Below are 26,779 nucleotides of genomic sequence, written 5' to 3'. Positions count from 1 at the left end.
CTGATTACTATGGCTAGCACCAAGACTATGTAGAACAGAGTGGTGAGAGTGGGCATCCCTGTCTTGTTCCTGTTCTTAGGGGAAATGGTTTAAATAATTTCAACAAATATTATTTGTTTCAAAATTAAGAGTAGTACTTCGATTTTATATTACATGCTTTAAATTGAGATCTGCAGGTATTTGAAAGTGTTAGTAAAGTATGTTATTAAAGTTCAATACATTAGTTATTTTCGTTCAGGATGAAGTTCATTCACATTTAACAGGCAGTTAAAACCTATGAGTGCCCCTTAAAATTGGTGGGCAGGTAGATACAGAAACTTTTGCTTGCAGACCCTGAAAACTATAGAATATAATAAGGGAAAAGGAAATATATGAGACTCATGTCAAGAGGGACTTCCTTTACTTTGAGGTAGAAGGACTGTCACTGTGTTCTTTGTTGTAGTGGATGAGACCAGATGGATAGAGAATAAAGAGTGATAACTATTCTGAAGAATCCTGGCACTTCATGTGATTGATCCCATTGTCCACCTGGAGTGTGTTGTTTAAAACAAGATTGTAAATATATTTTGGCTGGACTTTTTTATCCTAGAAAACATAATGAAAAATTCTAGTCATGATATGTAATTTCCAAAAATGTGTGAACATGGCTTTTTAAAATATATTTATGTATGATAATAATTATTATTTTCATTTACTTTTCTTCATACAGATTTACAACTTTTACTCAATCAATAGTGACAGTAGTCAATAGAAAAATAGAAGCAAATTCAACAATATATTCTGGTTATTTACCACTGCATGAGAAACCACCCCAAAATTAGTTGCTTAAAACAACAATATATTTATATCTCTAACAGTTATGTGGGTTAACTAGGCTCACCTAGTTGGTTCTAACTGTTGTGGCTTATTCAGTGGCACTCAATAATGGCTGGGTAGATCTTCAGTAATCGTGGTTAGAGGAGTTCATCAAGCACTATCCTCTGGACAGACATTTATTGAGCTCATAAAAAGTAACAAAGTTAGTCACTCAAAGTTTCTGGAGATTCATTAAAGGGCTGATAGCAAATTGAGAAAATTATTAAGTAAAATCTATGAGATGGGGTAAAAACAATATGAGTCCCTGGCATTTGAGTTAGTGACTGCAATTATATCCCTATGTATCTGCCTTACAAAATTACTCTTCCAGTAACTTCAGTAGCCAAGTAGCAGCTCTAATTTCCCTTAGACTCCTGGGGTCTAAGAGCTGTTTAGAGTGATTTTGGTAGCCAGCGAACATTAGCAGATGTCATTTTCATTTCTCTGAGCTATGGAAAGTTATATCATGTGACTGGCAGTGGCTGTGTGGGATCCAGTTCTCCACCTGAAACTATTGCTAGGTGGAATGGATCTGGGTCAGGAAGTAGATGAAATTAAAAAAAAGAAAATAATTTCTCACACTGTTTTATATGTTCAGGAGATCTGCTCCAGGGGGCTTGGCAGGCAAGTGGTAGTTCCATTATCTCCAGCTTCCTAGAAACTGTTCTAGCATGTCAAAAATGGCAGATTCTCATTTTCTGCAATCCCGGGCTGTAGAATATTAATAGTGGGTGGTAGCAGCAATCAACAAACAACACCAGTTCCCCCTTTCCATGTGCATGCAGGTGTACCAAAAGTGATCAGAGAGACAGAGATACAGAGAGAGAGGGAGAAAGGGGGAAGACAGACAGACAGAGAGAGAGAGAGAGAGAGAGAGAGAGAGAGAGATCAATCCCCACAGAGAGAATGCTGGTGGGGAAGCTAGTGAAAATCAGGTTTTCTCGCATCCAGCCCCTGCTCCATAGCACAGAGCTATGCATAGGTGATGGATGGAACAAGCCTCAAAGAGAGGCAATACCTGACAGGCAGGGATTCAATGTGAAAAAATTTATTCCTGAGAACATTCTTTAAAACAATAGAGCAATCAGCTAGAGTTTAGTGGGGGCTAATATCATAGTGGGATAACCATCCAGGAGCATAATATTCAAGTCAAGAAAACAGAGACTCAAAGAGAGCACAGAGACCAATAACAACTAATGAAATTGAAGCAGCAATTAAAAAAAAAAAAACTCTCAGCAAACGAAAGTCCTGGACTGGATGGCTTCACAGGCAAATTCTACCAAACATTCAAATAAGCACTAATACCTGTCCTCCTCAAACTATTCCAAAAAATTCCACAGGACAGAATGCTTCCAAGTTTTTATGAGCCCAGCATTGTCCTAATTCCAAAACAAGATAAGGACACTGCAAGAGAACTATAAACCAATATCCCTGATGAACAAATATGCTAAAATACTCAACAAAATATTAGGAAATCATATCCAGGAATACATTAAAAAGATTATACATCATGGCCAAGTGGGAATTATTCTAGGGATACAAGGTTGTTACAGTATCTGCAAATCAATGTGATACATCACATAAACAAAATGAAGGATAAAAAGCCACACAGCCACTGCCAGCCACATGATATAGACAAAGAAAGAGCATTTGACAAAATCCAGTACACATTTATGATAAAAACTCTCAGCAAAGTGAGACTAGAGGGATCATATATCAACATAATAAAGGCCACATATGAAAAACCTACTGCTAACATCATACTAAATGGGCAAAAACTAAAATTGTTTCCCTTGAGATCAGGAACAAGACAGAGATGCCCACTTTCACCACTCTTATGAGCATAGTACTGGAGATCCTAACACAGCAATCAGACAAGAAGAAAAAATGGTATTAAAATACCAATGGCATATTTCACAGATCTAAAACAAATATTCTGAAGATATATATGGAACCAAAAAAAGACTCTGAATAGCCTCAGCAATCTTCAGAAAGAGGAACAAAGTTGGAGGAATCACAATACCCGATGTCAAACTATACTACAAAGCCACTGTAATAAAAATAGCCTGGTACTGGCACATGAACAGGCATATAGATCAATGGAACATAACAGAGACCCCAGAAATTGACCCAAGCCATTAAACCCAAATAATATTTGACAATGGAGAATGATAGTCTATTCAAAAAATGGTGTTGGGGAAAATTAGACAGATACATGCAATAAAGTGAAACTAACCCACCTTCTTATACACAAGAATAAACTCAAAAGGGATAAGAGACTTAAATGTAACTCATGAAACCATAAAAAAAAATCCTAGAAGAAAACATAGACAGTAAAATCTCAGAATTCTCATGTAGCAATATGTTTATTGATACATCTCATATGGCAAAGGAAACTAAGGAGAAAATAAATAAATGGGACTACATCAAAATTAAAACTTCTGCACAGGAAAAGACACCATTGATAAAATGAAAAGAGAACCCACTGCATAGTAGAACATATGTGCCAATGATACAACTGATAAAGGGTTAATTTCCAAAACATATAAGGAACTCAGACAACTTAACAAAAGGAAGACAAACAATCCAATTAAAAATGGGCAAAGGACCTAAAAGGACACTTCTCCAAAGAGGACATGCAGATGGCCAAGAGACATATGAAAACACTAGAGGCCCAGTGCACGAAATTCATGCATGGGGCGGGGTATGTGTCCCTCAGCCCAGCCTGCAACCTCTCCAATCTGGGACATCCCTCTCACAATCCAGGACTGCTGACTCCCAACCACTCGCCTGCCTGATTGCCCCTAACCGCTTCTGCCTGCCAACCTGATCACCCCCTAACCACTCCCCTGCCAGCCTGATTGACGCCTAACTGCTCCCCTGCCAGCCTGATTGCTCCTAATTTCCCTCTCCTGCTGGCCCAGTCACCCCTAACTGCCCTCCCCTGCCGTCCTGGTCACCCCTCACTGCCCTCCCCTGCAGGCCTGGCACCCCCAACTTCCCTCCCCTGCAGGCCTGGCACCCCCAACTTCCCTCCCCTGCAGGCCTGGTCCCCCCCAACTGTCCTCCCTTTCAGGCCTGGTCCTCCCCAACTGCCCTCCACTGCAGGCCTGGTCCTCCCCAACTGCCCTCCCCTGCAGGTCTGGGTCCCCCACAACTGCCCTCTCCTGCAGACCTGGTCACCCCTAACTGCCCTCCCTTTCAGGCCTGGTCCCTCCCAACTTCCCTCCTCTGCTGGCCTTATTGCCCACAATTGCCCTCCCTGCTGGCCATCTTGTGGTGGCCATCTTGTGTCCACATGGGGGCTGACATCATGTGTGTTGAAGTGATGGTCAATTTGCATATTACCCTTTTATTAGATAGGATGCTCAAAATCACTAATCATCCCAGAGATGCAAATCAAAATGACAGTGACTTGTCACCTCACACCTGTCATAATGGCTGCCATCAACAAATCAACAAATGACAAGTGTTGGCAAGGATGTGGAGAAAAGGGAACCTAGTACAGTGCTGGTGGGAACGCAGACTGGTGCAACCACTATAGAAAAGAGTATGGAGTTTCCTCAAAAAATAAAACATAGAACTGCCATTTGACCCATTGATCCCACTTCTGGGAATATATCCTAAGAAACCTGAGACAACAATCAGAAAAAATATATGCATGCCTATGTTCATAGCAGTACTATTTACAGTAGCTAAAATCTGGAAACAGCCCAAGTCCTCATGAGTAGATAAGTGGATAAAAAAGCTGTGGTACAATTACACAATGGAATGCTATAGGACTATAGAAAGGAGGAACTCATCTTTTGCAACAGCATGGATGGACAGACTATTATGCTAAGTGAAATAAGCCAGCTAGAGAAAGATAAATATCACTTGATCTCACATGTGGAATCTAATGAACAAAATAAACTGATGATCAGAATAGGATCAGAGTCATGGATACATGGAACAAACGAACAGATCTCAGAAGGAATAGTGGTGGAGGGAACTGGAAAGTATTTATCAAAAAACATATTCATAGCCCATGGACATACACAATAATGTGGTGAAGGCTTGGGGTGGGATGAGGTCTGGATGGAGGGGGGTAAAGGGTGGAATGGGGACATCTGTAATACTATCAACAATGAACATTTTAATTAAAATAAATAAATAATAAAAGAGAGTACATGAAAAATTAGAAATAGCCCTAGCCAATTTCACGCAGTGGATAGAGTGTTGGCCAATGGACTGAAGGGTCCCAGGTTTGATTCTAGCTAAGGGCATGTACCTTGGTTGCAGGCTCAATCCCCGGTCAGGACTCGTGTGTGTGTGTGGGGGGTGGGGTGACAAATCAATGTGTCTTTTTCACATCTATTTTCTCTCTGTCTCTCCCACTCCCTTCCACTCTCTTTAAAAACAATGGAAAAATAACCTCAGTGAGGATTAAAACAATGAAAAACAAGTTCCTTGACAGGAAGACAAGTCCATCCTTAGGAAAAATACTAAGGTTGCACACTATAGGAGAAAGAGACTGATAAAGAAGTACATACAAGTCATTAAAGAAATATAAAATCAGATATCAACTACAAGAAGCTTGTGAGGACCAATATTGATAGTTGCTACATTGTATTATCTAAAATGCCCACTCAATAATAATATAAGATATTTACAGGAACATGAAAATGTGACCCATACACATAATGAAAAAATGGGCAATAGAAGTTACCTTGAAGGTCCCCAGATGTTGGACTTACCAGATAATGACATAAAAAATTACAAATATGTTCAAATAGCAAAAAATCATATTAAAAATTAAAAGAAGGTGTGATGGCAATGTTTCATAAGGTAAAGAATGTCAATAAAGAGAAATTATAAGACTCAAAAGGAAATTCTTGAAAAGGAACCCTCATGCAATGCTGGTGGGAAGGCAGACTGGTGCAGCCACTGTGGAAAACAGTATGGAGTTTCCTCAAAAAATTAAAAATGGAACACCCATTTGCCCCAATAATCCCACTTCTAGGAATATATCTCAAGAAACCAGAAACACCAATCAGAAAGGATATATGCACCCCTATGTTCATAGCAGCACAATTTACAATAGCTAAGATTTGGAAGCAGCCTAAGTGCCCATCAGCAGATGAGTGGATTAAAATACTTTTGCACATCTACACAATGGAATACTATGCTTCAGTAAAAAAGAAGGAATTCTTACCATTTGCAACAGCATGGATGGACATGGAGAACATTATGCTAAGTGAAATAAGCCAGTTGGAGAAAGATAAATATGACATGATCTCACTCATTTGTGGAATATAATGAACAACACAAACTGATGAACAAAAATAGATCCAGAGAAAGAGAAGCATTGAACAGACCGTCAAACTTCAGAAGGAAGGCAGGGGAGGGCTGCGGGGGGGGGGGTAAGAGATCAACCAAAGGACTTGTATGCATGCATATAAGCATAACCAATAAACACAGATACTAGTGGGGGTGATGACATGTGCTAGGGGGTAGGAGTGGTCGGGGAGAGATCAACGGAGACAAAAGGAGACATATGTAATACTTTAATCAATAAAGAATAAAACAATAAAAATGTACCTTGATGTAAAAAAATTATATATATATATATATATATATATATATATATATATATATATATACACACACACACACACACACATATATAATCTTGGGGGGGAAACAAACAAAAAACACACCCCAAGACCTAAAACTGTCAGGTTTCTATGTCTTAATCCAAAATATAATGAATTACTAAATAAAAATGCATAACATATAAAAAAAGAAAAGTACAGTAATCTAAATGAAAAAATTTTATTGGGGATCAACAGATTTGAACTGACAGAAAATGAGTATGAAATTGAAGAGAGAGTGATAGATACTATGCAATCTGTACAACAAAGAGGAGAAATAGGAATCAAATTAAGAGAGCTCAGATAAACCTGGAAACTACAAAGCTAACCAACATACTATTAATGTGAGTACCAGAAAGAAAAGAGACAAAAAATGGTAGAAAAAATGTATTCAAATAATGACTTAAAACCTCCCAACACCATTTGTTGACGAGACTGTCTTTTATCCATTGTATGCTCTTGCCTCCTTTGTTAAATATTAATTGACCATAATGTCGTAGATTGATTTCTTCGCTCTCTGATCTGTTCAATTGATCTACTAGTATATGCTTATTCTTGTGCCAGTAGTACCAGGGTGTTTTGATTACAATGGCAAGTTTTATAAAAATGAAAGCCTCATTTTTATCAGGAATTGACAAGTGTTATTTAATACTTTCTAGAGTTATCTATAATAAAAAAGACAGACAATGATAAGTGTTAGTGAAGATGAGGAGACGTTGCTTGTGGAAATGTAAAATAGTCCAGTTGCTTTGGAAAACATTTTGGCAATTCCTCAAAATATTAAACATATATTTATTATTCTACACCTAGGGATATATAAAAAATAAACAACAGGTGTTCAAACAAAAACTTGTACACATATATTCATAGAAGCATATTCACAATAGCCAGAAGGTATGAAACAACTGGAATGTCCTTTATCTGATAAACAGATGAACAAAATGTGGTATGTCAGTAGAATGAAATATCATTCAGTCATAAGAAGTAATGAAACATTTATATACGCTACAACATGGGTGAACACTGTAATCATTATGTGAAATAAGCTAATTAATAAATACCACATATTTGATTCCTTTTATATGAAACTAGAAGCCTGGTGCACAAAATTCATGCACAGGGGTGGGGGTCCCTCAGCTCGGCCTGCACCCTGTCCTATCTGGGACCTCTCAGGGGATATCCAAATGCTTCTTGCAATGCAGGACTGCTGGCTCCTAATTGCTCTCCTGTCTGTCTGCCTTATCGCCCCTAACCCCTCTGCCTGCCTACCTGATCACACCTAACCACCTCTTCTTGCCTGCCTGATTATCCCTAACTGCTCCCCTACCAGCCTGATTACCCTTAACTGCTCCCCTGCTGGCCTGATCGCCCCTAACTGCTTCTGCCTCACCCCACACCCAGGACCCAGGATTCCCTCCTCTGGCAGGTCACAGGCACCCAGGACCTGGGCTTCCCTCCCTCTGGCCAGCCACAGGCACCCAGGACCTGGGATGGCTTTGCCTGGGCTGGTGGCAGCTGCAGGGTCTGTGAGCGGGCATCGTTTCCCGGGTCCCAGCGGCAGGAGCACAGGACCACAGGGCGGGTGGCTTGTCCCTTTCTCAGGCTGCAGCCACAGGTGCTGGCACACGGGACTGTGGGGCATGCTGGTGCCTGTGACCACAGGGACCATGGGGTGTACAACTTGTCCTTCTCCCAGGCCACAGGTGCAGGAGCTGGCACCCAGGACCGCAAGGCAGGTGGCTTGTCCCTGTCCCAGGCCACAGGTGAAGGCACAGCAGCTGGCATCCAGGACCATGGGGTGGGCAGCTTGTCCCGCTCCCGGGCTGCAGCCTAGCTGGTCCCCATTCCTCTCTCATGAGCTCATTTGTGCCTGGCTGGTCCCCATTCCTCTCTGCCCAGTGTTGAGTGTCTGAGCCATTATGGCGTTATGGTGTGAGGGTGTGATGACCATTTGCATATTAGCTCTTTATTATATAGGATGTCCACAATAGCTAAATATACAAAGACAGAAAGTAGATTTGTGATTTTCTAAAGTTGAGAGTGGAAGGAGCTATTGGGTATGAGGTTTCTTTTCAGGGTGATGAAATACTCTAAAATTAGATTGTAGTGATTATTGTACAACTCTGTGACTATACTAAAAACCATTGAATTTTACTGTTTAAATGGTGTTTTATGGTTTGTGAATTAGATCTTATTAAATATGTTTTTTAAATGTAATACCAGAAGAGGAAACACTACATAAGATGGTATAACTGGATATTCTAGTTTGAATACTGGATTCTGTATGGCTCTCATCCCCAGGCTGCTGGTATTGAACTGTTCCAATTGACTGCTTTTGGCCCAATTGCTTTTTTTTAATGACTCAGTAATTCTGGAAACCTAGCTCAGCAGATCTGTGTGCTGACCTCAGAAAGTAATGAAATGTCTATATTGTTTTCAGGAAAGACCTGTGTTTTTAGGTGCCAAGGAGAGTTAGACAGTCATCAGAAAGGATGGCTGAATAACCCTCTAATTGAACGATTTAGCAATTGATAAAATTGGCCTTTCCACAATTAGACCAGCCTTCAGTTTTATAAGTGATTTGTAAAACTGGATTAGAATCTGAAACCTGTATTTTACCAGTAGACTTCATCACCCTCCTCCCATTTATAATTTGTTTCCATACTTGAGCAAAGCAGTGGTAATCCATTTAGCAGTTTCAAAATAATACAAGGAGAGAAGCTAAACAAACAAAAATAGTTACTAGCCTTACAGACTTATGAAGGCTAGACTAGACTCTATGTCAGCCGTGGGCAAACTACGGCCCGCGTGCCGGATCCGGCTGTTCTATCCGGTTCTCTTGCTCTCCCCTCTGCTCCTTTACTTTGAATTTATATTAGTTCACACAAACACTCCATCCATGCTTTTGTTCCGGCCCTCCGGTCCAGTTTAAGAACCCATTGTGGCCCTCGAGTCAAAAAGTTTGCCCACCCCTGCTCTATGTCCAAGATGGTCAACTCACATGGCTGACAGCTGATGCCATCTGTCAGCTGGAAATACAGCTGTAACTGTCAACCATAAAACTATACATGTCCTCTGTATTTATCATGGGCATTTCATAACGTGGGGAAATATATATGAATCAATCTCTCTCTCTCTCTCTCTCTCTCTCTCTCTCTCTCTCTCTCTCTCTCTCTCTCTCACCAACTTCCAACCCCAAATAATTTCCCTTGCCATACAAAGAAACTATAGGACAAAAAAAAAAAACAACAAACATTTTCTTATTCCCCACTCCAGCTATTGCCCCACTTGTCTCCTGATTTCAGCTATTCTTCAGATGTATCTTATAAATTAATTTTGTTTTTATTTCAGCATACCATAACTCTTTTTTTCTCCTTTAACCAAACTCTTTTATTTCTACCTCTTGTCCTTCTCCACACTGTTCTCCACATTATTGCCAAATGTTTCTAAGAAAGAGGTGTTCCAGGTGTTTTCTTCTGAGTCAAGCGAGATACTGTTCTTTTAATCTTGGCTGCTTGTGAGCATCACCCGGAGAGTTTTAGCAATCACTTATGCTTGGATTCCACTTTCAGAGTGTGGACTGGGTATTGGGATGTTTACTAGTAAAAGTTCTCTCAGGTGATGCTAATATGTGTCCAAGATTGGAAATGAACCCATCATCCTCTGAGTACTTCTTCCACCAGTCTCTACCCTTTGCCTACAGAGAGATTCCATTTCTCTTCCTGGATTGAGTTCCTCAAGGGCAGTGACCATTTCTTATTTTTTTTTAATAGTAAAGTCTCTGGAGTCTGACCACCTAAGATTAACATAGCATGTACTCACAGGTTCTTACCATCTTATTGTCTTATATCAATGGTCAGAAACACAAGTTAAAGAATAATTTGTGTTTGTGTTAAAGAATAAGTATCATCTTTGACTAGTTCCTGATTTTAAGAGGAATGTATCTCAAGTTTGTCCAATAAGTACGATTTTTGCTGTGAACTTTTGAATATAACTACTTATCAAATTCAGTAAGTTCTCTTTGATTCAAATTATTATGAGAATTCTACTATTGAGATAATGATCATATTTCTCCTTTAAAGTTTAATATGGAGTATAAATTCCCTAATGTTGAAACTATACATTTTATGATACATTCTTGAGAAAAAATCTATCTGAAAATATGTTTATAAAATATAATTATTGGATTTACTTAACTCAGATGTGATTTCTATGTTTATGGGTGAAGTAAGCATATAATTTTATTTTATTTTAATATCCTTAAAGTCTTCTGGAGCCAAGGATGTATACTACCATATAAAATTGTCAGCTTTCCTTTTGTTAAATGTGATTTATTTCTCCCCTTCATTTGTTTTACATAGTGTATTTCTTGTTTTATTTTTGTTCATTACTGCCTTACATTGTATAGATAAAATGTCTTTTGCTGGTAGAAGCTGAAATAACTTATTATTATTGTTCTCATTGTTTATTGTGGGGTTTCCAGTTGTTCAGTAATTAATCAACTACTTCTGTAATTTTGCTTCACACTATACAAAGAGAGAACTTATTTATTTATTTTTTTAATGTTCATCCATCCCCCATCCACCTCCCCTTTGGCAATAATCAGCTTGCTCTCTCTATCTATGGGTCTGTTTCTGTTTTATTTTGTGCACTCATTTGTTTTGTTTGTTTTAGATTCTACATGTAAGTGAAATCATGCAGTATTTGTCTCTTTCTGTCTGACTTGTTTCACTTAGCATAACGCTCTCTAGTTCCATCCATGCTATTACAAAAAATATTTCATTTTTTTATTGATAAGCATATTTCATTGTAATATGTATACCACATTTTATTTTTGTGTTTATCTATCAATGGACATCTTTATTTCTTCCATATCTTGGCTATTATAAATAACTAAAGGCCAGTGCTTGAAATTCGTGCATGGGGGTGTGTTTCCCTTAGCCCAGCCTGCACCCTCTCCAATCTGGGACCCCTAGAGGGATGTCGATTGCCTGTTTAGGCCCGATACCGGTAGGGCCCTAAACGGCCAGTCAGACATCCCTCTCACAATCCAGGACTGCTGGCTCCCAACTGCTCGCCTGCCTGCCTTCCTAATTGCCCCTAACCGCTTCTGCCTGCCAGCCTGATCACCCCCTAACCACTCCCCTGCCAGCCTGGATGATGCCTAACTGCTCCCCTGCCAGCCTGATTGCCCTGCCAGGTCGGTTCCTTCCTACAGCCCTCCCCTGCAGGCCTGGTCCCCCCCAACTGCCCTCCCCTTCTGACCTGGTCACCCCTAACTGCCCTCCCCTGCAAGCCTCATCGCCCCTAACTGCTCTCCCCTGCTGGTCTGGTCCCCCCAACTGCCCTCCCCTGCAGGCCTGGTCACCCCGAATTGCTCTCCCCTGCAGTCCCAGGTTTCCCCCAACTGCCCTTCCCTGCAGGCCCAGTCACCCCCAACTTCCCTCCTCTGCCGACCTGGTCCCACCCAACTGCCCTCCCCTGCTGGCCATCTTGTGGCAGCCATCTTTTGTCCACATGGGGGCAGCCATCTTGTGTGTTGGAGTGACAGTCAATTTGCATATTACTCTTTTATTAGATAGGATAGAGGCCTGGTGCACGGGTGGGGGCCAGCTGGTTTGCCCTGAAGGGTGTCCTGGATTAGGGTGGGGTTCCCCTTGGGGCATGGGGCAGCCTAGGCCAGGGGCCTGTGGTGGTTTGCAGGCTGGCCATGCCCCATGGCAACCCAAGCATAGGCCAGAGCTGGCTGGAAGCAGGTATATAGGATTTATTTATCCTCTATAATTGAAACTTTGTAGCCTTGAGCGGAGGCCATGGCCCGCCAGGGCAGGCGGGAAGCTTGGCTTCCTCCATCGCTGGGGGCAACCCAAGCCTCCTGCTCGCCCCAGCTCCATGGCAGCCCCCATATTAGTTGGGTTAATTTGCATACTCACTCTGATTGGCTGGTGGGTGTAGGGGAGTGATTGTCAATTTGCAGGTTTCCCTTTATTAGTGTAGATTCTGCAATGAACATAGGACATATTTTTAAAATAATTTTTGAATTAGTATTTTTGTTTTCTTCAGATCAGTATCCAGAAGTGGTATTTCTGGGCCACATGGCAGATGTATTTTTTTTTTAATTTTTGAGGAATCTCCATATTGTTTTCTTTACTAGCTGTATTCAAAGTTCTGTCTGCTCCTTTTTAAACAAGCCCACAAACATTGCATAAATTTCGGGCACTACACAATGTTTAGCTAACCCTGGAAGTCAAGGAAGAAAGACAGGTTGTAGAGTATTAGAATCAGATAGGATTACTTGAAAATACTATGCATGGCTGCCAATCAAGACTTAGGGTTATGTGGGCAGCTTTTAGCTTCTCAAAAAGAACAGTGTCTTTTGAAAGGGTTCAGGAGCACTGTGGAGAGTGAAGACAAGAAAGAATAGTGATTATGGCCATATTATTAGCTATTATTAGGTAAAAAATTATACATTTACAATTCTGAATATCCCACACAAATACACATCCCCATGTGTGGCAATACACAAACTTTCTAATTTTTACAGCAAACTGATAACTTAGCTGATTGTATTTCTACTAGAGGCCCGGTGCACAAAATTCGTACATGGGTGGGTGGGAGTGTCCCTCAGCCCACCCTGCACCCTCTCCAATCTGGGACCTCTCTAGGGATGTCCGACTGCCCATTTAGGCCCGATCCCAGTAGGATAGGGCCTAAACAGGCAGTCGGATAGCTCTCTCACAATCCAGGACTACTGGCTCCCAACTACTCACCTGCCTGCCTTCCTGATTGCCCCTAACTGCTTCTGCCTGCCAGCCTGATCACCCCCTAACCACTCCCCTGCCAGCCTGATTGATGCCTAACTGCTCCCCTGCCAACCTGTTTGCCTCTAACTGCTCTTCCCTGCAGTCCTGGTCACCCCTAACTGCCCTCCCCTGCAGGCCTGGTCCCCCCCAACTGCTCTCCCCTACAGGCCTGGGTCCCACCAAACTGCCCTTCCCTACAGGCCTAGTTGCCCCCAACTTCCCTCCTCTGCCGGCCTGGTCACCCCTAACTGCCCTCCCCTGCAGGCTTGTTCGCCCCCAACTGCCCTCCCTTGTAGGCCTGGTCCCTCCCCTGCTGGCTATCTTGTGGAAGCCATCTTGTGTCCACATGGGGGAAGCCATCTTGTGTGTTGGAGTGATGTTTAATTTGCATATTACTCTTTTATTAGATTATTAGATTTTGTGCCTACAGAAACAGCAGATATAAAGATTATTTGAATTGTCTAAGACCTCATAGCTAGCAAATAGCAAGATTCTGCAGTGTTCATTCTTTCTGTATATAACACTCTCTCCCAAAATGAGGTTAAGCACATTCTGAGAAATAAATTGAAAATACATGCACTTTCCAAGGTCACTGTTTAATTCCTGCTGTTGAATGGTATTGTCTTTATCGTTTTGTTCTCCGTTTTAGTCCTTGAAACTTCAAATGGATTTCATTGTGTTTTGGTTTGGCCATTTGATTACTTCTTACAGCCAAGATTTGGAAGCTTTGCAAGTACCTCTGAGTAGATGCATGGATAAAAAATCTGTGGTAAATATGTCAGCCATAAAAAAAGAAATCTTACCTTTTGGGACAGCATGGGTGGATCTGGAGAATATTGTGCTAAGTTAAACAAACCAGTAAGAGAAAGACAAATACCATATAATTTCACTTATATGTGAAATCTAATTAACAAAATAAACTGACTTCCCCTAGCTTATTTGGCTCCGTGGATAGAGCATCGGCCTTCGGACTGAAGGGTCCCGGGTTCAATACCAGTCAAGGGCACATGCCTGGGTTGCAGGCTTGATCCCCAGTAGGGGGCGTGCAGGAGGCAGCCAATCAATGATTCTCATCATTGATGTTTCTATCTCTCCCTCTCCCTTCCTCTCTGAAATCAATAAAAATATATTTAAAACAAAACCTAAATAAATAAATAAATAGATAGATAAACTGACAAACAAAATAGAAACAGACCCACATATACAGTGTACATAGAACAGACTGACAGCTGTCAGAGGTGAGAGGGTGGGAGTTAGGTGAAAAAGGTTAAGTGATTAAGAAAAACAAACAAACTCTTCAACACAGACAATGCTATGGTGATTACCAGAAGGAAAGTGTGGTGGGGGGAGGTAGGAAAGGGTAAAGGAGGATGAATGTTGTTGAAAGTAGACTTTACTTTGGGTGGTGAACACACAGTACAATATACAAATGATGTATTGTAGAATTGTTACACTTGAAAATAATCTAATTTTATTAATCATTGTCACTCTGATAATTTCATATAAAAACAAAATAAACTATATCTTGATCTTTCCATATCAGTGCATTAGGAATTTCTTCAATATTTCTTAGGATACTATAGTCTTTCATTTTCTAGACATGCCATAATTTACTTAGCCAATCTATTACCATGGATATTTAGGTCACTTCTGACATTTTCTTAATACAAACAATGCTGAAATAAATTACCTTTTATTTATGCCATTTCACATTGGTGCATGTATGTTTATACAATGGATGCCTAGAATTGAATTTGCTAGGTCAAAGAGTATGTGTGCATATGAATGCTATACTTTTGTACTTCAGTCATTAATACATAAAAGTGCATTTTCACCTTATGTTCATGAACATAGCATTTCACCAAGCTTTTCAGGTCTTTGTCAATATGATAGTTGAAAATTCCCTTTCAGCAGAATCTCAACTTTCATCTTTTTCTTTTATGAGTTAATTTAGCAACTGTTCATATGCTTAAGACCTATTTTTATTACCTTTCCTTGGAACTGTTTTTTTTTTTTTTTGCTACTTTTTTATTATATAATTAATCTTACAGTTTTTTTATTGTAGGAGATCTTTATAAAATAAGTATATTATCACTTTGTGAAATAATGTATTATTAAGGAATATCATACTTTATTGTATCAAAAATATCCCCAAATAGTTAAATGTTGTAGAAATATTTTTTTTTCCTTTCACGATTCTACTAGATACAAAGTCCATGAATCAACAAATAGCTTCTAATTATGGGCCCAAGGTGACACCTCTGATTCTTACTAACCCCCAGAGATCAAGAAGAATGGAGAGATCCAGAAAAGTCTGCCCACAATTTTTTTAAGGGCAAGACAAAGATTTTATGCCTCATACTCACTCAAACTCTGTTGGCCAGAACTTTGATTAAGGCCAGAACTTTGATTAAGGCCATATCTAGATGCTCATGGGACTGGTAAATATAGCCTTTAGGTTGGCAGCCCTGTGATAGTGAACCTAATACTATAGGAATAAGCCCTGAAAGCTGTGGGCAGAGATGGCAGCAGGGCAAATGACGGGCAGTGAAGGAACGTGGCTGCAGCAATCACAAGGCTGGGGCAAGCATGTAGTGGTCATGGGGCTCCCATAGTGGTTAGGGCTGTGGGAACCACTCAGAAAACATGGAGGAGGAGGGCAAGAAGGGAAAGAACCCTGGGATTATGTCGGCTATTAAACAAGTCATCTTCAAAGGTGAAAAGAGCGGAGAGAAGGTAACAGAGCAGTGCCCTATGCACATTTTGGTGCTGTCCCTGCCTGAGTGAGTGGAGCCTGACAGATTGTTGAGCAACTACATTGAGAAGGAGATAAAGTATTTGGGTAAGTTAATGTCTATAAACCTAAAACCATCCAGTAGGACAGAGATCCTGTACCTCATAGACAACAAAAAGAGAGCTCCTCAGATAGTTGATCCAGGAGCATGATGAGCTCATCAGCCTGTCTGCCTAAAAGGTCAAGCTGGCCTGGAGGGACAGGGAAGAAAGCATCTTCAGGGTCCCCATTCATGACATCAGGCCATGTCCTATATGTGGCATGATACCTTGCACTTGGTGGTCCTGAAAACACCAAAAGACCCCAGTGTCTCTATCAGCTAGAGTATGTGTGTGAAAAGTTCCAGAGGCCTCACCACAAGCTCCATGTTGGAGAGTGGAGTGGAGCCTGTGGAGATCTGTTGCCTGGTGATGCTGGCCATGGAGAGCAAGTTGGCAGTGGAGGAGTAAAGGCATATCTTCCAGATCATGTACACGGAGTCCACCATCAACTTTCTGGACAAAGCCATATTTGATGGGACCTCAACACCAACTACCACCTGTCCTCCCACAGTAGTGATGACTCTTCCACCAAGGTGGACATGAAGGAGTCATACAAGACAGATGCCAGCACCTTCTCCTTTCCTGAGTGCTGCACACAGGTGACATCTTGTCCTGCATGTCCACAGTGCCCCATGCCAAGACACTTCACAAGAGCAAGCTGAGCACAGTGGCCATGGAGCTACTATAGGGCTACATGCCATGCCGCACAACAAGCTGTCCTCTCAGGAGATCCAGCAGTTTTCAGCTCTGCTTCATGAGTACCTCAACAGTGCTTGGTGCTCAAGTTCTGTGTGAACCTGCTGCAGTTCTGTGGGGACAGCTGTAAGTTCCTGCTGCTCAGTCTGCAGCCCTTCATCCCTGAGAATGACAGCCAGCACTTTGAGAACTCCCTCAAGACAATCAGGGTGAAGGACAGCCACAACATCATCACTGACCGCTTCAGCCAATACAGGCAGGCCATGAGCTCCACCTTTACTTCCACCTCCAATAGGAACAGGGAAGCAGGCAGTTCCAACAACCAGTCCGTGACCTTCAATATGAACTAATGGGACCACATGACCTCAGACATCAGCAATGACATCAAGGTGCTGGGCTCCAGGATGCACCAGGATTTGACCTGACAATGCCAAAGCTCCCATGGGTCTGCCCTCACAATGAGGGGCTGGGGCTGGACCAGCCCCCTGCCCCTCCCAGTTTCCCCATCCCCATCCCTAGCAAATATGGCCCTCTATTGTGAAAGAAACCCTAGTGTGGGGCAGAGGCTACCCCAAGCCACCTGCACACAGTTGTATCAGGATATCCTGTAGGCCAGACCCCACACAGCTGTTGGCTTTACACATAACATTACTATTGAAATTCTTAGAAACCTTTAAAGAAGCTAAATGCAATGTGAAAAAAAAAGAATAAATGCATACTTGCTATTGTGCACAATTATCAATTTTCCAAAACGTATAATTTTTCTAGTCCGTGCTTTTGCTTTTGCTTATTGTGGATTGTAACTTGCAAAATGATAGTTTATTGCTATACCTGAATTTATCATTTTTGATGGTTTCTGGAGTTAGTGTCACTTTTAAAAATATCATTTTCATTCTTTGATTATCTTTTGAAAAACTTCTATCATTTCTTCTAAGAAATATTATAGGAGTGGTGGCAGCAGTTCCTGCTGTTTCTACTTCTTCTTCCCTGTCTTATTCTTCCTCCTTTGACATTTGAAATTTAAAACATTAAAATATTAGTTTCATTATCAGTCAAAATGTATGACACCAGAAATAACATTTATATTCTATATTTTGGCGTTATATATCCACACAAATACTAGTCTTAAATATTTTCTAAGATTTATTCCATTAGTATGATCATTCTTCATGGACAAGTTTCAAGATATACTGAATTCCACTTATTTGTTTACTGCATTTATGTCCTCAATCTATTGCTGTTTGGAAATTAAAAAGAACTTCTGGGGTATAAGGAAACACAGACAATAGCTTAGGGAAAGACACAAGAGAGTTTGCTATGTTCATTAAATTGAATTAATAATTGAAATAAAAGTAATATACTTTATAAAAGGTGATTTAATCACTTGGAAAATTTAATTATGGTGATCTGATTAAATTAAAGTGTCATGAAACATTGGTATCATCAGAATTGATTTGTAAGCACCATTGCAATTTTAAACTGATGAAGCTACAGCAAGACATACAATAATTTTTCCCTTCAGTTAAAAGTCAAAGGACTGAAGTTGTGATACAAAAATATATGTATAATAACATTTACCTCCTCTCCCCCCTACCTCTCTCTCTCTCTCTTTCTTTTCTCCCCTCTTCTCTCTCTCTTTTATTTTTCCTATCTTATTTCCCATCTCTTCCCCTTTTTCTCTTACATTTTGTGCTGATTTCCAACTTCTACTGTCATACACAAATTATTCTGATTTCAGAAATTAAGTTCTTTAATTTTCTATTTGTGTGTCAGAGCAGGAAGGTGAGAGTGGTCCTTATTGCAAATCTCATTACCACTCAAAAGAACAACTTTGACTCATTTATTAAATATTATGTTTGCTATCAGTTATTAGTGGTATATAAAAATTATATCTTGATACAAGTATGAAAGTGCTTAATTTATAAAATACTTTCTTTTTTTGAGATACCATTTTAAATTAATTAATTAATTAATGTTTTATTGAACGTATTGGGGTGATGTTAGTTTGTAAAACCATACAAGTTTCAAATGTACAAATCAATAAAACATCATCTGCGCACTGCATCATGTGCCCATCACCCAAGCAAAGTCTCTTTTTCCCCCATTCCTCCTCCCTTTGCCCACCTCCACCTAAACCCACCCCCTTTTCCCTCTAACTATCACTATACTGCTGTCTGTGTCTATGTGATATATATAAATACATATATATGTTTTTTTGCTTAATCCCTTCAAATTATAACTTATTTTCATTGTCAGTTAATTTAGGCTAATCTTCGCTTTGAAGTCAACCGAAGTGTTATATACCCCAATGTTTCCCTTCTTCACTTATGGGTCAAGTATTTTAAAATATAATTTTTAATACTTAAATGTCAATCTTACACTTATTTTTATTGTGCTAAAATGTACATAATATAAAATTTACCATTTTAATAAATTCTAATTGTAGAGTCAGTAACATTAAATATTTTACATTATTGTGCAGCCATCATCATCTTCCATCTACAGAACTTTTTCATATTCCAAACTGAAACTTGATATGCATTAAGTGATAATTTTCCAGTACCTCCTCCTCTTATACCCTGGCAAGCATCATTCCACTTTCTGTTTCTGTGAATTTGAATACTCCATGTGCTTCGTAAAAGTGTAATCACACACTATTTGATTGTCTGTGACTGTTATTTCATTAAGCATAATGCTTTGCAATCCATCCATGTTATAGCATTTGTCAGAATTTTCATCCTTTTAAGGTTCAATAATATTCAATCGTATATATATATCACATTAATTGATATACATTTAGTTTGCTTCCACCTTTTGGCAGTAGATAACGCTGCTATGAACAAGGGTATACAAATATGTGTTCAAGTTTTTCCTTTAATTCTGTAGGGTAGATATCTAAAAGTGACATTACTGAACCATATGCTAATTCTATGTTTAATTTTTTTTAGGAACTATCATCCTATTTTTTATTGTGGCTGCACAATTTTACATTTCCAGCATCAGTGTACAAGGGTTCCAATATCTCCACGTTCTTATTAACAGTTGTTGCTTTCTGTCTTTCTGTGGGGTTGCTCTCCCTCACCAGGTTCGCAAAGGTTTTACATATATATATATATATATATATATATATATATATATATATATATATGATATTTGCAGCAGGTCAACAATTTGTTTATTTAAATTTTAATTTAATTTAATTAAAAATATTGTTGACAGTATTACAGATGGCCTCCAATTTTCCCCTCTTTACCCCCCTCCTCTGAGCCTTCACCACACTATTGTCTGTGTCCATTGGTTATGCATAAAAGTTCTTTGATTAATCTCTTCCCGTCTCTCTTGCTCCCACCTGAGATATATTAGTTTGTTCCATGCCTCTGGACCTATTTTGTTTGTCAGTTTATTATGTTCATTAGATTCCACTTATAAGTGAGATCCTATGATATTTGTCTTTCTCTAACTGGTTTATTTCACTCATCATAATATTCTCCAATCCATCCATTCTGTAGCAAAGGGTAAGAGATCCTTCTTTTTTTAGGGCCATGTAGTATTCCATTGTGTAAATATACCATAGTTTCACACAACTACTGATGGGCACTTGGGATGTTTTCAGATCTTAGCTATCCTCCTATATAATAAAGAGGTAATATGCAAATTGACCATCACTCCAACACACAAGATGGCCACCCCCATGTGGTTAAAGATGGCTGTCCCCATGTGGACACAAGATGGCTGCCACAAGATGGCCAGCAGGGGAGGGCAGTTGGGAGAAACCAGGCCTGCAAGGGAGGCCAGTTGGGGGGGACCCAGGCCTGCAGAGGAGGGCAGTTAGGGGTGACTGGGCCAGCAGGGGAGGGCATTTGGGGGCAACCAGGATGGCAAAGGAGTGCAGTTAAGGGCAATCAGGCCAGCAGGGGAGTGGTTAAGGGGTGATCAGGCTGGCAGGCAGGTGAACGGTTAGGAGCCAGTAGTCCTGGATTGTGCGAGTGATATCCGACTGCCCATTTAGGCCTTAACAGGCAGTCGGACATCCCTCGAGGGGTCCCAGATTGGAGAGGGTGCAGGCTGGGCTGAGGGACACACACAACCCCGACCCCTATGCAAGAATTTCGTGCACCGAGCCTCTAGTTGTAAATAATGCTGCTATGAACATTGGGATGCATATATCCTGTCTGATTGGTGTTTTGGGATTCTTAAGATATATTCATAGAAGTGGGATCACTGAGTCAAACAGTAATTCCATTTTATTTTATTTTATTTTTTACTAAATTCCATACTGTTTTCCATAGTGCCTGCACCAATCTGAATTCCCTCCAGTAGTGTATTAGGGTTCCTTTTTGTCCACATCCTTGCTAGGACTTATTGTTTGTTGTTTATTGATGGTAGCCATTCTGACAGGTGTGAGGTGATATCTCATTATAGTTTTAATTTGCATCTCTCTGATGATTATGGACATTGGAACATTTATTCATATGTCTATTGGTCATCTGTATGTCCTCTTTGGAGAAGTGCCTATTCAGGTCTTGTGCCCACTTTTTAATTGGTTATCTGTCTCCCTTTTGTTGAGCTGTATGAATTCTTATATTTTGGAAATTAACCCCTTATCAAATGTGTCATTGGCAAATATGTTCTCCCATAGATTGGGTTCCCTTTTCATTTTTCTGATACTTGCTTTTGCTATGCAGAAGCTTTTTAGTTTGATGTAGTCCCCTTTGTTTATTTTTTTCTTTGTTTCTCTTGCCCCAGGAAATATATTGTTGAAATTTCTGCTATGTGAGATGTCTGAGTTTTTGCTGCCTATGTTTTATTCTAGGATTTTTATAGTTTCATGACTTACATGAGCATCTTTTAAGTTTATTCTTGTGTGTTGTGTAAGTTGTTGATGTAGTTTCATTTTTTTGCATGTACCTGTCCAATTTTCCAAGCACCATTTATTGAAGAGACTGTCTTTCCTCCATTGTATGTTCTTGCCTCCATTGTCATATATTAATTGACCCTAATGATGTGGGTCAATTTCTGGGGTCCCTGTTCTGTTCCATTGATCTATATGCCTGTTCGTGCCAGTAACAGGATTTTTTTTTTTTTATTATACTGGCTTTGTAGTATAGTTTGATATCTGGTATTGTGATCCCTTCAACTTTCTTCTTATTGCTCAAGATTGCTGCAGCTATCCAGGGTGTTTTTTTTTTTTTAATTTCATATACATTTGGGAATATTTGTTCTAGATCCGTGACCCATGTCATTGGTATTTTAACAGGGATTGCATTGAATCTCTAGATTGCTTTGGGTTCTATGGACATTTTAAAGATGTTAATTATTCCAATCCATGAACACAGTATATGTTTTCACTTGTTTGTATCTTCCTCTATTTTTTTTCAATGTCCTGTAGTTTTCTGAATACAAGTCTTTTGCCTCCTTGGTTTACTTTATTCCAATGTATCTTATTTTTTTATTGTTGCAATGGTAAGTGGGATTGTTTTGTAGTTTGACTTTCTAAGAGTTCATTTATTGGTATATAAAAATGCTTTAATTTATGGTTGTTGATTTTGTATCCTACTACATTACCAAACTCATTTAGTAAATCTAGTAGTATTTAGGTGGAATCTTTAGGATTTTCTATATTCAATATCATGCCATCTGCGAATAATGACAATTTCACTTCTTCTTTCCAATTTGGACAATCACCCAAGAAAATCTTGCAGAATGTGTCATTCTGGTTTGCCAGTGGTCCTCATGGAATTTTATTTTATTGTATTAATGTTTTTTAAATTTATTCTTATTGTTGAAATTATTGCTGGTGTCCCCGTTTTCCCTCCATTGACCCCTCCACCCCACTCTCATGGAACTTTAAAACACAGCAAGATCCAGAGACAAAGAAGCATCAATCAAACCATCAAACCTCAGAGGGAAGGTAGTGGAGGGTGGGGGTAAGGAGAGAGATCAACCAAAGGACTTGCATGCATGCATATAAACCTAACCAATGGACACAGACACTAGGGGGGTGAGGGCATGAGTGGGGGCGGGCAATGAGGAGGGTAAAGACACATATGTAATACCTTAATCAATAACAAAAAATATTTTAAAAAATGAGCACCTCAATGATCTGTAGGTCAATATTATACAGCCTAACATATGCGTATTTTTAGTCCTGGGAATAAAATAAAATATTTGGTAAAATAAAGAAAAGAAAAAAAAAACACAGCCAAGGCCTTGGGCCCAAACCCAGATATTCTGTTTTTATATCTGAGGGTGGCAGGTGTTTCTATTATTCAGGGAAATTTGAGAACTGCTAAATAATGTGATACATCCATTCTTAAAAGATCAATATGCAGTTCAGCCAACAATGACCTGTATTTTCTTTTTAGCAAACACCTTCCACAATTTAAAGAATCTGGCCTCTGGTCCTAGATTATCTGAATAATTTTCTCAACTCATCACTCCTCTTAGTTCTAAAAGCATGAGAACTATTACTTATTTCTAAAGTCAGTTACACTATCATTGCCATGAAGAAGTACTGTACAGCTTTATCATCATTATCATTTTATTTTTTGTCTAGGGCCTCTGGCCATTTAATGGGGGAAAGGGGATGGGGAAGGGCTGGAGCCACAAGGAACAGTGGAGCCCTGAAACCAGTCCCAGGCCCTGCTCTCCACACCTGGTCACAGTCATTGAAGCAGTAACATCACACCCAGCGCCAGGCAGGTGGCCCCCGCCTTCAGGCTGCCTGCGGGGGTGAGGGCCTTGTTACACAGTTCCCCATAATGGCAGGTAAAGGTGAGGCTGTAGGTGACACTCTGATAGGTGACAGGCTTTTCAAGGCGACTGTATGAACTGATGTCCATGGTGCCTTTTTTGATGATGGGGCCGAGGCCTAGGGCCGTCCCTTTGCCCATGAAGCACTCCTTGTCTTTGCCACAGGTCATGGGGATGCCAGGGTAGTTGGATGAGTCGGTCAGCTCACAGAAGATGCAGTCCATGGTGCCTGTTGTGACCAGGGCAAGAGCCATCACCAGGAGCAGTAGCCAGCCGAGGACCATGATGTCCTGGTGGCGGTGGGCCTCCTGGAACTGCTGAATGACATTCCACAAGCCCACGAGACTTCTTCCCCTGGTTCTGGCCTCCCGGGATCAGCACTTGGAGTGTCCTTGGTTCCCAATGTTCTGTGTCCCTCTCAGGAGCTTCTTCCTGACCACGACTCCTGGATCCCAGGGTCCCTGAAGCTTCCCCGGGACAGAGACAGCCAGTGGCTGCTGCCCCAACAGAGTGTTTGTGGAGTGGAATAGGGTGACCTCACAGACCCCTCAGGGTTCCACTGGCCACTCTGGGGGTGAGGGCTTGGGTAAGGGAGGGGTGTAACAACCTGAAGGACAGGTTGGCCCACTGACCTGCCAGGGAGTGAAGTCATTGCCACCTCATCGAGGTAAGAATGCTCCACCTAATACTTGCCATCCTGGGCACTCAGTCTTCGGCTCTGCTGGATGCTCCTGCCCAGTGCCCATGGTGAGCCCATTTCTCAGATGGGCAAACCAAGGCTCAGGAGGAGAAAGTGAGGTGTCCAAAACCTTAGGGCCAGGATTAGATCCAGGTTTATTTAATAACAAAGAGGGCATTTATTGAGCTCCTGCTGTGTGCAAGACCAGTGGTGGATGCATTAAATAGCCACCACTGTGATGACAGGACTCGGAAGGGCAGGGCTCACCACAGTTGGCAGGCTTCTAGTGTTGGGCACCGTGCAGGGAGCTCCACCCATGTTCTCCCGTTGGAATCTTTCTACCTATTACCTGTCTCTCAAATGAGCCAACAGGCACACGGAGCAGGCACAGCCAGAGCCTCGCACACAGCAAGTGCTTAAAAAATGGGGGTCATTATAGGAAGCAGCTGAGTCTCAAAACAGCCTCGGGGGTGTCAGAAAATGAACTCTTTTTCTTTCCAGAGGGGAAAACTGAGACATACCTCAGTGGGAACAGGCGAAGTCCCGGTTTAAAATCAAGTGTGAGTCCAGATGAAAATTTAAGTATCTTAACATGTTGTCCTCATGGGGTAGGTACCTTTGTGTGTCCCATTCTATAAGGGGGTGATACTGAGTCTAGAGGATGGCAGGATTTTATTTTTTGTTTAATTTTTTTCATTATTGGTGACAGTATTACAGATGTCCCCCAATTTTCACCCCTTCTACCCCTTTCCTCCCAGCCCCTGCCCCACCCTAGGTCTTCCCAACACTATTGTCTGTGTCCATTGGTTATACAATACTAGAGGCCCGGTGCATGAAATCCATGCATGGGGGCGGGGGGTGTCTGTCCCTCAGCCCAGCCTGCACCCTCTCCAATCTGGGATCATTCAAGGGATGTCCAACTGCCCATTTAGGCCCGATCCTACCGGATCAGGCCTAAAGGGGCAGTCAGACATCCCTCTCACAATCCAGGACTGCTGGCTCCCAACTGCTCGCTTGTCTGCCTTCCTGATTGTCCTTAACCGCTTCTGCCTGCCAGCCTGATCACCCCCTAACCACTCCCCTGCCAGCCTGATTGATGCCTAACTGCTCCCCTGCCAGCCCGATTGCCCCTAACTGCCCTCCCCTGCAAGCCTGGTCACCCCTAACTGCCCTCCTCTGCAGGCCCGGTCACCCCTAACTGCCCTCCCCTGCTGGCCTGATCGCCTACAACTGCCCTCCCTTGTAGACCTGGTCCCTCCCCTGCTGGCCATCTTGTGGCAGCCATCTTGTGTCCACATGGGGGCAGGATCTTTGACCACATAGGGGCAGCCATCCTGTGTGTTGGAGTGATGGTCAATTTGCATATTATTCTTTTATTAGATAGGATAGAGGCCTGGTGCACGAGTGGGGGCCAGCTGGTTTGCCCTGAAGGGTGTCCTGGTTCAGGGTGGGGGTTCCCTTGGGGCATGGGGCAGCCTGGGCAAGGGGCCTGTGGTGGTTTGCAGGCTGGCCACGCCCCCCGGCAACCCAAGTGGGGGCCCTGGTATCTGGGATTTACTTATCTTCTATAATTGAAACTTTGTAGCCTTGAGCAGAGGCTAGTGCAGGCCAGGGTGGGCAGAAAGCTTGGCTTCCTCCATCGCCGGGAAAACCCAAGCCTCCTGCTCGCTCCGTGGCTTCAGCCATTTTTGTTGGGATTTATTTATCTTCTATAATTGAAACTTTGTAGCCTTGAGTGGAGTCCACGGCCAGCCAGGGTGTGTATGAAGCTTGGCTTCCTCCATTGCCAGGGAATCCCAAGCCTCCTGCTCATTCTGTGGCTGCAGCCATCTTGGTTGGGTTAATGTGCATACTCGCTCCTTATTGGCTGGTGGGCATGGCTTGTGGGTGTAGCAGATGTATGGTCAATTTGCATATTACTCTTTTATTATATAGGATGTATATAAGTTTTTGGTTAACCTCTTCCCATCTACCTCCTCCCCTGTGAGCTATATCAGCCTGATATATCATGTCTACATGCCTCTGGACCCATTTTGTTCACCAGTTTATTTTGTTCATTAGATTAAATTATAAGTGAGACTTATATAATAGCCTAATAACTATCCAAAAGGGTGTGAAGTGGCATCTCATTGTTTTGATTTTCACTTTCCTAATCATTAGTGATGTTGAATAGATTTTCATGTGCTTGTTGGCCATAGTATATTAGAGAACTATCTGTTCAAGCCTTTTGCACAATTTTAAATAGTTTTTGGGTTTTTTTTTGTTGTTGTTGTTGAGTCAACGGAATTCTTTATATATTCTAGAAATCAGCCCCATATTCAGCATATGACTTGCAAATATTTCTTACCATTGTGTGGGTTACCTTTCACTCTTTTGATAGTGTCCTTTGATGTATAAAATTTTTAATTTTGATATAGTCCAATTTATCTATTTTTTGTTGTTGCTTATGCTTTGGGTGTCATTTCCAAAAATCAATGGGAAATCCAATGTCTTGAAGCTTTTCTCGTATGTTTTCTAAGAGTTTC

The 26,779-nt window shown here is 41.1% G+C and overlaps 1 protein-coding gene and 1 pseudogene across 2 annotated transcripts; one reads left to right on the top strand and one right to left on the bottom strand.

Annotated features, from left to right (window-relative positions):
* Positions 1 to 15,937: 15,937 nt before the first annotated feature.
* Positions 15,938 to 17,172, top strand: LOC308239553 (cerebral cavernous malformations protein 2 homolog; annotated as a pseudogene). The gene has a single exon. The product of its transcript is annotated as a cerebral cavernous malformations protein 2 homolog (transcript).
* A 6,315-nt stretch (positions 17,173 to 23,487) lies between these two features.
* On the bottom strand, positions 23,488 to 23,859 carry LOC308239552 (sperm acrosome membrane-associated protein 4-like; the record flags this gene model as incomplete). Its single annotated transcript, XM_080652325.1, has 1 exon — positions 23,488 to 23,859. The coding sequence occupies one exon, from the start codon at positions 23,857 to 23,859 to the stop codon at positions 23,488 to 23,490; it is 372 nt and encodes a 123-aa protein (XP_080508451.1).
* Positions 23,860 to 26,779: the final 2,920 nt, after the last annotated feature.

The sequence above is a fragment of the Plecotus auritus genome, assembly GCF_963455305.1.
Source record: "Plecotus auritus genome assembly, chromosome: X".
NCBI classification, from domain to species: Eukaryota; Metazoa; Chordata; class Mammalia; order Chiroptera; family Vespertilionidae; genus Plecotus; species Plecotus auritus.
Note: the sequence above shows the minus strand (reverse complement) of the source record. Positions and strands in the feature narration are given on the sequence as shown.